This window comes from Centruroides vittatus, unplaced genomic scaffold (assembly GCF_030686945.1).
Source record: "Centruroides vittatus isolate TY-2023 unplaced genomic scaffold, ASM3068694v2 contig_1051, whole genome shotgun sequence".
Classification (NCBI taxonomy): Eukaryota; Metazoa; Arthropoda; class Arachnida; order Scorpiones; family Buthidae; genus Centruroides; species Centruroides vittatus.
The window spans coordinates 637,567-651,038 of NW_027120680.1; the positions used below are offsets into that span (position 1 = coordinate 637,567).

General features: G+C 32.6%; 1 protein-coding gene across 1 annotated transcript in view; it reads right to left on the reverse strand.

Moving 5' to 3' along the window:
- LOC136971522 (BRO1 domain-containing protein BROX-like) overlaps positions 1-13,472 on the reverse strand; it is an 85,557-nt gene that overhangs the window by 54,520 nt on the left and 17,565 nt on the right. Inside the window, exon 3 of the mRNA XM_067265984.1 lies at positions 2,971-3,066. Within this exon, the coding sequence (XP_067122085.1) occupies positions 2,971-3,066 (96 nt within the window). The remainder of the gene's footprint in view (positions 1-2,970; positions 3,067-13,472) is intronic.

The window sequence follows — 13,472 nt, forward strand, 5'->3', positions numbered from 1 at the left end:
GTATCACTGCTGGTGCTAAGGCTCACAACTTGTTTGAGATCCTTGATGTTTTTATATCTGAAAATAATTTGGAGTGGACCAAATGGTACTGATGGAGCTCGTTCTATATCCAAATGTTATGGAGGATTGCAAACACTTTTTTGAAGCAAAGACCCTGATGTACTTTGGACCCAGTGCATTATTTATAGAGAAGCACTCGCATCAAAATATCTGAGTCTTACACTGAATGTAGTAAACTATAAAAACTCGGCCGTTGAAGGCAAGATTTTTCAAAAAGTATGTGAGGATATGGGATCCAAGCACACATCTTTGTTGTACTACAGTACTTCGAGAAAGTACAAAACATTATCATGAGAGAGCGATGGCCCTCTTGTGGTAATGTTTTGTCTCGTACATTTGAACTGAGACAGGAAATTCATATTTTTCTTAAAGAGGGAGAATACAGGAATGCTGAAAATTTTGTGAATGAAAATTTTTTGATAAAACTAGTGTGAGATCGCAGGTTCAAAAGGCGCTAATTAATTAAATAAATTGTAAACTTTATTGAAAAATTTGAAATAATATTTTATAAAACATTGAGTAATTTTTACCTAAAAGGAAGTTTCTGACATGAACTTCCTTGATGACATAACAGGGAATACTGTGACTACTTCCATTAACGTTTGTTAAGGTAAATTCTCCTGTTAGAGAAAATGGAATATACCTATATGATCAACCTTAATCATAGACCTTGTTTAATCTATGGATAGAATAATATAAAGTAAGAAAATAAAGAAAAAGCTTCAATTGTAAAGTGAAAGCATTTATGTAAGGCTTAACTTCAACGGAAGTCAAACTTCCTCTCCAGACTGAAGTGAAGATGAATCAAAGCTGTCAGTTGGGCCGAGGAACTCCATAAAAGGGAGATGCTTTCCTGCCAATTTGCGCAGTTTATCAGAGGAATAATTAGAACCTGAACCGTCCATACAGCTAGATACAGGGCAGTTCATCAGAGGAATAATTAGAACCTGAACTGGCCATACAGCTAGATACAGCGCAGTTCCAGAAGTCTGAAAAAAAGACTGAACTAGCCATACATCTCGGCACAGTCCATAGGAGGATAGTCATTCAAGAAATAGTTATTGGGTGCAGTTCCCGCATGTATAGACATTATTAGTATTGTTATATGTGAACATGAGAAGATTACAAGTTCTTCAAATATGATTTGCTACAAGAAGCTGCTGAGGTATTGATTGATAGATATTTGTAAACTCTCTCTCTACATGCGAACTAGGTATAGATTAAGTTAGTAATTAGATAAATTAAGAGGTTAGGCTTAGATATAGTGGTTAGAATTATCTTTTGTTGCATTTCATGTTTTTATAATATTGTTTGTCATTTGCATTTATTGTATATTCATATTTTAGTTTATATTAAATTTGTTTATTATTTAAATGCATGACTCCTCATTTTACCGTTCTCTTGATGCTCTCGTATTTTCGTGAGACGAATTACTACACGTGGTTATTCGCGTCCTAAAACTGATAACCTGGTGTCAAGCTCCTGACATTAAGGAGAACGTTGATTTTGCAATCATCGATCTCTGATCATTTATCTTTAAGTTCCTCCTACCACTTTGGAACTGCAAGGTAACCATCTCCTAAATTGGGTATGACAAACCGGAGGACTGTTCTTACAAACAGGTTTGATTAAGAGGTGTAAAAGTAATTCATATATTATTTCACACCCTTGATTACATTCTCACACTAGCATACTTATGTGATATTTTTGAAAAGCTGAATGCTCTGAATCTCTCCCTGCAGGGAAGCAAAATGCACCTTTTAAAGTCAATTGAGAAAATTTCAGCTTTTATAAAAAAATATTTAAACTATGGAAAAGAAAAATAAATGAAGACGAAGGAAAAGAATGTTTCACCTTGTTGCAACAGTTTTTGACCTCCAATGGAGTTGATTTCTCTCAAGATATGAAATCTATTTTCGAAAAACATTTATCACAGCTTATCATCCAGTTTGAGAAATATTTTCAAAATTATAATATTGATAAATTTGCATGGATTCAAGATCCATTTAATGCCAGTGCTCCATCTGAATTTACTGCTGCAGAAGAAGAGAATCTTTTTGAGTTATCTTGCAACAATATGTTAAAAAAAAAATTTAGCAGTATGGAATTAACTGAATTTTAAATATCAGTAAAAAAGAATACCTCTTCTGAGTGGTAAAGCTCAGAGAATTAATTCCATTTATGTCTTCTTACTTGTGGGAAGCTGAGTTTGTCACTGTGATAAAAACTAAGCATTGCAGGAAAATCAATGTGAAGAAGGAAATGAGGATGGCTACATCCAGTTTGATTCCAAGATTTGAGAAAATGTACAGTGATCAACAGGCTTATCCATCCCAATAATTATAATTAATTGAATTTGTTCAATTACATTTTTTGTTATCTTAAATACATATTTCATTTATTTTCTACTTAACATCCTAACTCTTTAATTTAAAAAAAATATTTACTATTTCGCAAATTGTACTTGTTAGAATTTGACATAGGGCACCTAGGAAAAATCTAGATTTAGCAAGGGCCGAGAATCAAAAAAGTTTGGAAACCACTGACTACAAGACTAAGTTATAATTGTAGTTGAGTTAAATGTGAATAAAGTCTTTTCTTTTTTTTTTTTTAAGTGTCTAAATTCCATCTTTACAATCTAACATAAATATTTTATCTATAGACATTTGCATATAATTTTACTCACATAGAATATTAAAAAATAATTCAAGAATTATATGCAATAATGCTTTAAATGATAAATGGTTTCAATTAAATTATAATTTCTAATCACCATAGTAACATTTATTAAAACTGAAAAAATGTTCTATTCAGTTTAACATTTTATGATACAAAATAGATAGTACAATAATAACAAATATATATAACATAGATTTACAACTTCTGTATAATATATATCATAATACTTACTCATCTTTGCCTGCAATCATAGCTGCATGTTTCATTAGCCATATTCCATAATTTTGGCATATGGAAACAAGTTCAAAAATTGCGTCCTGCTGTGCACTACATAAATATTAAATTAATATTACAAACATAATAAAAATAAATATAATAAATTTAATACTTTTAATATTAAACAGCATAATATAAGAATGTTTCTTATAATAAAATCCATCCAACAAACAAAGTGATAATACTGTAAATGCAAATATGTCTCACTAACCTTGTATGGCTTTGTAGATAATATTTAAAATGTAACACTAACGGTTTTGGAGACTGAAACATTTAAAAATCGGAATCGAACTCATATTGCAGCATAAAAATCATCAGAAGGTTCAACCATAAAAATGGATTGAAAACATTAGTGTTACATTCTAAATATTATCTGCAAAGTAATACAAGGTTAGTGAGACATATTTGCCTTTCTTCTAATAATCAAAAACAGTAAAAAACAAGACAATTTTATTATTAAATTATATCAATGAAAAAATTAAAAAAGATTCAACAGTGCCAGAGGTAACAGCAAAGTAAACAGTTTGTAGTGCTTCGCAACTAATGTATGTATCATGTTATCCTGTCATTGTAACATAAGTTTCGGTATTTCCGCATTGCGTTTTCTGAATTGTTGGGTTACCATGTTTGTTTGTAAAAAGCATAATTATTCCATTTGTCACATACCACCTGAATGGTAGCATTACATGACTCGTGATTGGGCAACCGGCGTCACGTGCTCGTCAGAAGTGCCCCAGAGGGTGGGAAGGTATAACAGTAAGCTCGCACCATGTGCATACACCTTTTTTGCCTGCTTTCACCCGAACGACCGGGGAGAACTTAGGATCACCGGAGCAGTAAGGAAGGAGAGATAAGGGGTTGGACACGCAAGGTGAAGGAAACAGAAAGAACCGATGGTACGAAGTTTGAAATCCATTTGCATCGACATCAGAATGTTAAGAAATTGAGTGAATCAATTGATACTAAGGAGGGAAATAACCAGATTAATCTACATACTAGATTATTTTTCTTGAGAATCAACAGGTGGACTCCTAACAGAAATGTCGCACACAGAGCTGCTATAATAATTGCTAGGGCTGTTATTAACCCATGTCTTTCAGTGGATCAGGATTGGTCGATCGTCCTTATACATATTTGTAAATAATTTATCATCATCATAATATTAGCTTGTACTCGTGTATTAGTTATCCTTAAGATTAAGCATCAGTAGCCTCAGAATTGTTGAGTAACAGTAATGGTTAACTTGTTAATTCACATGAGTTTGTATGTGTATATGATCTTTAGTATTATAAAGTTTGTTGATAACCATTCAGTAAGGTGTGTTATAATTGTAAGGTTCCTCGTATACCCTTATCCAACCCTAAGTCTGTATACTTCAGTAGTCATACAGGCACTACAAGTTAATAATCTTAGCTCTTAAAACTTCTTGATGCAAAGTATAAATGCAGACAACACAACTGATGAATATGGATGTGATGAAGTCATGTATCACTTACCAATAGGAAGTGTAAATAGCATTCAGATGTTGAATTATTTTTTTGATAATTAAATAAAAATGTAATAGTAATAGTAGTAGTCTTAAAATTTATTCTGTAGTGATGAGACTGATACAATACAATGCAACAATTTCATTTTCTGCTCCCATATAAAAATTACTTGTACTCAGTATTGCAGAGATAATTAAAATCCTAAGGCATAACAGGTGGTCAAATTTCTTCTTTCAGAAGCCTTTGCTTCTTATGAAAAATGAAGTTTATTTTTAAAAAGAAAAAACAAAAAGGTTAATGTAATTAATGGCAAAAATTAATACAGTGGAACTTTGCTTAACGAGCACCTTGCATAACGAGTGTTTTGCATAACGAGCAAAATAAATTGTGAAAAATGACTCGCTTAACAAGCGAATTTTCACATAACGAGTGGCCAGGAGAGGGGAAGTCCTGGATTGTGTGCATGCTCCATCTAGCACTTGTTCAGCTAGCATCTTAGTGTCCCTTGTGATCACACATTTTTCCAAACTTTTTCCAACACATATTACGTATAAACATCAACAACCATAGCCTGTTATATAATAAACCTGCCAAATGATATGCCAAATTCTTGGGCTACGTAAAGGCTATAATTTCATATTAGAAATTAATTAATTTGACTAGAGGTCGATATTTATGCTGCCATCTTGTATTAAATTTAATGACCAATTCCAGAAATGGTTCCATTCACGGGCATTTGAAACTACCTTTGTGCTGTGCCTGATGAAGACCCCGAAGGGGTTGAAAACGTTAGCAGTTGTACATAAAAACACTGGATCGTCAAGGTTTTTCGTGTAAGAAAGAATTAAGTTTCATCCAGTCTACAGGAAGAAGTATAGTTGTCTAAATTAAAAATTAATTATTTATAATTATTAAATTTAATACAAGATGGAAACATAACTGCCTACCTCTAGTCAAATTAATTTCTAATATTTAATTATAGCCTTTGCATAGCCCAAGAATTTGGCATATTGGTTGGTATGTTTATCAGACAAATTATCTGATTTTTTTTGGGGTTTTCTGCAAATCGAATTCATATTTCAAATTGGTTCATTCTGTGCTAGAAGAAATGATGATGATTCATGCTCCTTAACAATGTTTGTTGTATAATTTTCTTTGAAGAAACATTATACATAAAATATTTGAGTATATTTTTCAACATGGAATGCATTATCGTATTTTACATTAATTTCTATGGGATAAATTGTTTTGCTTAATGAGTGTTTTGCATTACAAGTAAGACTCTGGAACAAATTATGCTCGTTAAGTGAGGTTCCACTGTATATTGTTTCCTAGTGTGTTACTTTTTAATGTTTAACAAGTAAAACAGCAAAGCCGTATTTGGGACAAGACTATGTCTCAGAGACTCATTAGTAAGTGGGATCACTTTGACACTCAAGGCGGATCTCGTTCTCATTCTCCAATCTTCTTTGGTATCGCTGGTTTTGAGTGCAATCGTTCAAACTTCGCCGGCCACAATGCATTTTCGGTGAAATTAACCTATCCAGGTATACCCTATCCAATGTTGAAATTTCTTTCGTTGCATGATGGCCAGGGTTGAAATTTTGTCGATGCGTAATGAAAATTTCCCGTTTTTGAAAAAAATAATCGTGGCTATTGTATCGTCCAAAATTATTTTTTTATTTTGCACAAACAATATACAGTTTAACCCAATTATAATGTCATTGAATGTAACAACAACCCTAATATAACATCTTTAGTGGCGTGGCTAAAATCTGTAAGTGGCACGTCCTACCTTGTCTGTGATGTCCACGTTGACCTCGACCACATGTTCTGCATCTTTTGTTCTGCCGGTAAATTTAACTGAGAAACTGATAATTTACTTAATTTGTATCAGCTACGCCAGTGATTCTCAAAGTGGGGGTCGCGACCCCCAAGGGGGTCATGAAAAATATTTGGGGGTTGCTGAAAAATTGATGCCAGATCAATGTTTTTTCAAATATTTTATAAATTTACTATGGATTCATGTTTAGAAATAATAGAAATAAAAAATATATAAATTAATTTTTACTATTGCACATATAAATAATAAAACAATATAAATATTAAAATACGAGCCTAAATATAATATTTATAAATTTGTGCGCTATTGGGGAATCCCCCGAGTTCCACTCTCCGCCTAAACTATGATAGAACAGCATTGTCATTTGGAACGGTGTTCGCTAGCAGCGTTGCGTCTGTAGGCAAGTCGAGTTAAAAATACAGTAAAGCGTCTATTATCCGAAAACCGATCAACCGAAAGCGTTTCAGTAGGCTAATTCGAATTTCTGCTAGTGCTGTGGCGCTGCAATATTTGGCTATGTCTTGGGATACTCAGATATTATTTTAGTTGATATGGCAGTTGATATGATATTAGCACTGGCGCAATCATGAGAGGGTACTTAAGGACGCGTCAGTATTTGAACAAGACTTTTTTCCTATCGTGAGTGGTAAGTTTTGCTTGTTTTTCTGAGGACTGTGTTGTGCTGAATCGGAACGTTTTGAGACGAGATTAACTTCCGAAATATAATGTTTTTTGTTTTTATATTCTTCAATATATTTATTTTGTTTGTGAAAAATACAGTAAAGAAATAATTTTTAAAAAATTTCGTTAGTCTTAACATTGACAAAAATTTAACGCAAAGCGGCACTGCAACGAAGAGAAATTTCAACATGGAATAGATTAATTAAACAAAAGAAATGAACTCCTCCTGAATTTAAATTAACCCCCTCCCTCCGGGATGTTTTTCTACACATACTCATTCTTCGGGGGTCGTTCGAAATTTTTAAGTGCGAAAGGGGGTCGCCGACCAAAAAGTTTGAGAAACACTGAGCTACGCACTATTTACAATAGTGTCGAGATATAATCAGCACGACAAGATCGGCACGGCTGTCGAATCAAAAGGTTAACTAAATGAAGTAAAAAAATGTCTCTCCTCATTAGAGTTTAGGAGCAAAGTGAGATCAAAGGGAGAAGGTCACGCAGTGGCGTCCTCTGCCCTACACGTCAAATTTTTAATTGGTCCCACGATTTTACTATACTAGATAATGTTAAAAAAAAAAAAACCACTTGTAACAATATAAAACCGTTTTAACATCATATTTGAAGCACTCCCAAATTTACAAAATTAGATTACAAATTTTATTTAACATAGAAGATACTATGTGTTCAGTCCTAAGGTCAGAGTTCACTTCTTAGAATGACTGCAGGTGGTACTCTCCCCACCTGACTTCGGTGGGGTGAGGTGCCTGTTTTGCCTGTTTCTAAGAGAGGGTCGCCATTTTGTATTTTATTTTGACTCGGTTCTTGGTCCCCTGACTACCTACAAGTCTGGATTTTTTTTATGCGCAAATAATTTCAGCACCTGATACTCTGTGCCAAATATCAACTCTTGACATGTATTCCTTCATACCTCTAAGCTGGTAACAAAAACGGCAGTACAAATTTATAAACAAGACAGTCTTGTAAATAAAAACAATATTTCTGAAAGCTTTTTAATATATGGAGTGCTTGATTATTAAACTACAGTCAAACCTTGGTTTGCAAACTTAATTAATTCCTAAAAGTTGTTTGAAAACTAATTTGTTCCAAAACTGAAACATATTTTCCTATAAGAAACAATATAAATTGAATTTAATCCATTCCGACCCCTAAAGCAAAGCCTTATTTTTAAACCCTATCTGGAAAGCATACATACTTATCATTAGAGCATGGATTTCTAGCTATTATGCCATACATGGTATTTAGTGGCAGTCTCAGTATGACTATATATATGCACAAATTCCAACAAAGAGCACTCATTGAACAATTTCATTTTTGTGCTTTTTTGCTTATTTTCCAGTTTTATGCATATACGGTAGAGAGTCGTTAATCGGAACCCCGGTAATTGGAATCGCCGGTAATCGAAACGATTTTCAGTTGGACTGTGTCGTGCTGAATCGAACGTTTTTAATACTAGATTTACTTCTAAAGTATAATTTTCATGTTTTTATATTCTTCAGTACATTTATTTTGTTTGTACAAAATGAAGAAATAATTTTTAATGATACGATAGCCTCGATTATTATTATAAAAATTTTCGTTAGGCTTAAAATCGACGAAAATTCAACACGAAGCGACACGCAACGGAGAAAAATTTGAACATCGGACAAGTTAATATACTTTTTCGTACATAATCGGTAATCGGAACAAATCACTAATCTGAACAACCCCAGTTCCCAATTGATTCCGATGTTCGACTCTGTACTGTATTATTTTTTGTGCTATTTTGGGACATATTTTGCTTTTTTGCCACCATTTTGTGCATATTTAATCAATTTTATTTATAAATTATCAATACTAACTTCTGTTTCTGAAAAATGTTTATTAAACAAAACAAACGTTTTCAACCTAATACAACAGGCCATCTTCAGGTATAACTGAATTCAAATATCTTTTCAAAAATAGAACATTTTAACAAAGTAACATCCAAACTCTTACATTTAAATTTAAAATAAAATATTAGACAAATTAACAATTAAATAAATAAAATACAAAGATAAAATATGATAAATAAACTATAACAATAACAATACAAATAAAATGAAACAAAAATTAATCAAAATATAAGAACATGTGCTGACTAAAAATTCATATTTTAATTTTTCTTTTATGCAGAATTTCTATGCAGAAGGTAGTCCATCTGCATCCCTGGCATTTATGCAACTCTCCTTTAATTTGCTTTTATAAATTTGAATTTTTTCTTTGTTCATTGGTAACAATGGGAAACACAGCCCTGAGGATATTCGCTTCATTCCATTTAACTATAAAGTCCTCTACCTGTACCATACTAAACAAAACTGTGATGCAGAGTGCTTTTTTAATGCCATACTTGTGCTCTTCAAGTCTAATTGCTAGATTCCTTCTTGTAAGCCCAATAGTCTTTTTTTCCTCAATTGCTAATTTTCAAATGGAATTCTGTATATGCCTGCTTTTTCAACTTTTTTAAGTCTACCTTTGTCATTTCTCAAAACACACTATAAATTAGGAGCTCTTTTCAAAACTAAGTTTATACAGGTAAATAAACTAAAAGATTTTTTTCAGGAGTGGTCTGTCCCAGATATATCAGGCCCTATCCCTCACCACCCAGTTGCCCCATTGTAGGGTTGACTAAACCCACAACAGGCTTGACAAAAGGCCCTTTTAATGATATATATACAACATTGTGAAAGTCTGTCAACTACAAAAGGCCACAGCTGATTTGCCTTTTGTAGCTAACAGATGACTTTTATCAACATAAAGATGTTCTAAGTGCCATCAGAGGTTTTCTGGTATAATTATGAATGTGAAACGTAGTCATTGAATGAAGGTTTCATACTAAAATGTGTTTCATGTACATCTAAGATAAAATGGTAATAATTTGAAACAATTGACCTATGCATGCTTGACAACAGTTTCTGTACTTGTAAATAATAAGTTACATAATACATTCAGTTTACAGGTATGTTTTTTGGAGATATCACTGGTTTTTTCATTTTGCATACTTTATAAACAATTACATTACAGGTAGGCCTCCTACAATGCGGTAGATATGTTCCTTGAAAATACCGCATTGTGGGAAATCGCGTTATAGGAGACACCAACTTAATACAAAAACTGGGATTTGATTCTAAAAAGAGAAAAACTGCCTTTTATGGTGTAACATTTTCATCATTTTTTAAATTTATGTACATAAAAACATTTCATAAAAAGCTTAAATAAAATTCATCATCATATAAAAACTAAAAAGATTATAATTTCAAGTCAAAATCAAAAAGTAACATAATGTTATGCTCACAAATTCAGCCCTCATTGTCACTTATTATAGTTGTACGAGAATGTTTGACTGGCCTTATTTCAAGATCTGAGCTTGTTTCATCATCAAGTTCCACTGCACTTCCGGTAGGTTTAGGTTTTAAAAAATCTGTCATTAGAGATTGCTCTTGCTTTGCAAATCTTTATAAATTTCTTGATAGGCAGATAAGCAATTTTGAAGATTTCTTTTAAATATTTCCGCTCTCTCCGGCAGAGGATTGTTCTCTAAAAAGTAAGATTCCATCTGTTTCGCCATGTCCAAACATTTTTCTATACGTTTCAGAGTGAAGTTTTTGGTTTCTTCATTGAAAAAATCTTCAGAATTATCTTCAATCGGTAATGTTTCGGATATAACTGTCACCAAATCTGCTTCGTTTATTTCATTTTCCGTAACTAATTCTAGAATATCATCAACAGTTATTTCAGTGAATCCATCGCCTCCTATTGTGTGTGCAAGGCTTACTATGTTATTATATTCATGCTGAATTGGCTCAACAACATTTTCCTGGCTGACCATTTTCGGTAATAAAGCTTTCCAGGAAGCATTTAGAGTCGATTGGTGCATTTCTTTTAGGGATGAGCCAATAATTTCTACACAATTTAAAATTGAAAATTGTTTCCAAACTTCACTGACTGTAATATCTGTAGAATCTATTTTCTCCAAAATTAATTCAAATGATTTACAGATATAGTATGATTTAAAAGTCGCTATGATTCCTTGATCCAAGGGTTGCAATAGCAAAGTGGTGTTGCGTGGTAAAAATGCAATCTCAACATTGGAATGATTTAAATCAATTAGATGCGAGGGCACATTATCTAAGATTAGTAGGACTTTGAATGCTAAGTTTTTCTTTTTTAAATAATTTTCTACATCTGGAACAAAACAATTATGGAACCAATCCTTAAATAAATGGCCAGTCATCCATGCCTTTTTGTTAGCTCTCCAATACACGGGAAGGTCGTTTTTGTTGCACTGTTTTATCGAGCGTGGATTTAGTGCTCGATGAATGAGCATTGGCTTGGTAATAAAATCACCAGATGCGTTACAACGTAGAAGTAGAGTTATGCGATCTTTGGAAACTTTAAAGCCAGGAGCGGTTTTTTCATTTTTTGAGATATAGGTCCCGTTAGTCATTTTTTTCCATGATGATCCTGTTTCATCAGCATTAAACACTTGGTCAGCCAAATAACCCTTTGTTTGAATAATATCTGCTAGTTCTGCTGGATATTTTTTTGCTGCATCCTCATCCCCAGAGGCCTTTTCCCCTTGTATGTGTATGTTGTGCAACAAATGGAGTTTTTTGAATTTTTCAAACCAGTCATTGCTAGCCACGAATTTAACACTGGTTTCATCAGCTGACGACTGTCCCATTTGTTTTAAATAATCAAATATTTTTAAGGCTTTGTGTTTAAGTGCACTTTTATTTAAAGGCAACCGTTTCTTGTTCATATCTTCTACCCATAATATTAGTGCTTGTTCCATTTTTTCCATTATAGGTGCTCTCGGACAAGCAACATTTTTTGCAAGAATAGATGATCTGGATGTGACCGAATTCCTAATCTTTTCTTCCGATTGCTTAATCGACCGAATAGTTGACTCATTTAAATTAAAATGCCTACCAATATCAGCTATCCGCTCTTGATTTTTAATTCGATCCAAAATTTCTATCTTTGTTTGAAGAGATATAAATTTCCTTTTTAACGACGGTCTTTTCTTTTCATTCTGCATTGTTATGGCTAAAATTTTTTTCAATCAGTTTTGTGGACAGTAAAAATCGCAAAAAATAACTTCCCTTCACTATGTTGTTAAAAATATACACCCAATAGAAGTTTATACTGTATTTTGGACCATTTTTGCGATCCCCACCTACTGAGAGAGTATAAATGATCGAAAATTTAGTGATATATTTGAGTGTTTACGGTAAATGATGCACATCTGTCTAAAAACCGATCTTCCCCTGAAACTTCCATGGGAATAACACGCCAACGTCGACAAACAGCTGTTCTCAAGGACATTTAGCTCTGTACACCGAACTGCAAAGCATGTCATGTGATCCATTGCAATTTTTCTGTTATGTGAAAGATAATTTGTTTCTAAATACCCTAAACCGCATTGTAAAAGTACCACGTTGTAAGAAAATTTCCGCATTTTTCCAACTGCGTTGGAGCGAAAACGCGTTGTAAAGGTACTGCGTTGTAGGAGGCCTACCTGTACTTCATTTGTCTGCAATGTATTTATCCATGAAAGGCCATAAGATGAAAAATGTCACATATGAATACTCCATGGTGAAGAAATAAATGGAAAGACAAATTTGAAAATAATTCTTTAAACATTTTTCATATTATTCGGAGCAAGTGAAAAAAAATTAAAAATGACAAACAATGATGAGCACACTCCAAGCAGACATTTCGTGAAATGTAACTTTTTTGACTGAAAAAGAAACTAGAACTTTTAAATGAAATGAAAAATATTGATAAAAATCAATATCTCAGAATGAATGAATGAAACTCAATGAAATTTGATACATAGGTCAGAAAAATTAGCAGATGACAATGATACTCATATTTTGTCTGGATGACGCATATATCTTTAGTTTTTTAATAAAATGCAAATTGGAATAGACAGAAAGTGTTCTAATTCCAGCATAGTAAGGTTTGCTTTGTTAAGCCATTCATTCGTTTGTTCACTTATCTGATGGCTTGCCTCTACCAAGCCTTATGATTATTGACATTAGTACCTAAAATAAATGATAATATAAATTATAATTAAGCATTTGTAAATACCCAAGCAGACACCATTGAAAAAGACATCCCCAAAAATAAGACCTAATGCATCTTTTGAAGCAAAAATTAATTTAAGACCTGGTTTCATTTTTGGGAAAAACCAGTATGACATACATGTAAAATCATAGAATATGTATTCTTTAATATTAAAAAGTTTGTAAGTTTAGTAAAAATAAGTTTTAAAATAACATAAAAAAAATACATATTCTATAATTTTTTTATTATTTTGAAATTATATTATATTCCATATTATTTTTTTATAAATATGAGTTAAATTAAAATGCTGTTGCATCACCAGTGATGCAACAGCAATG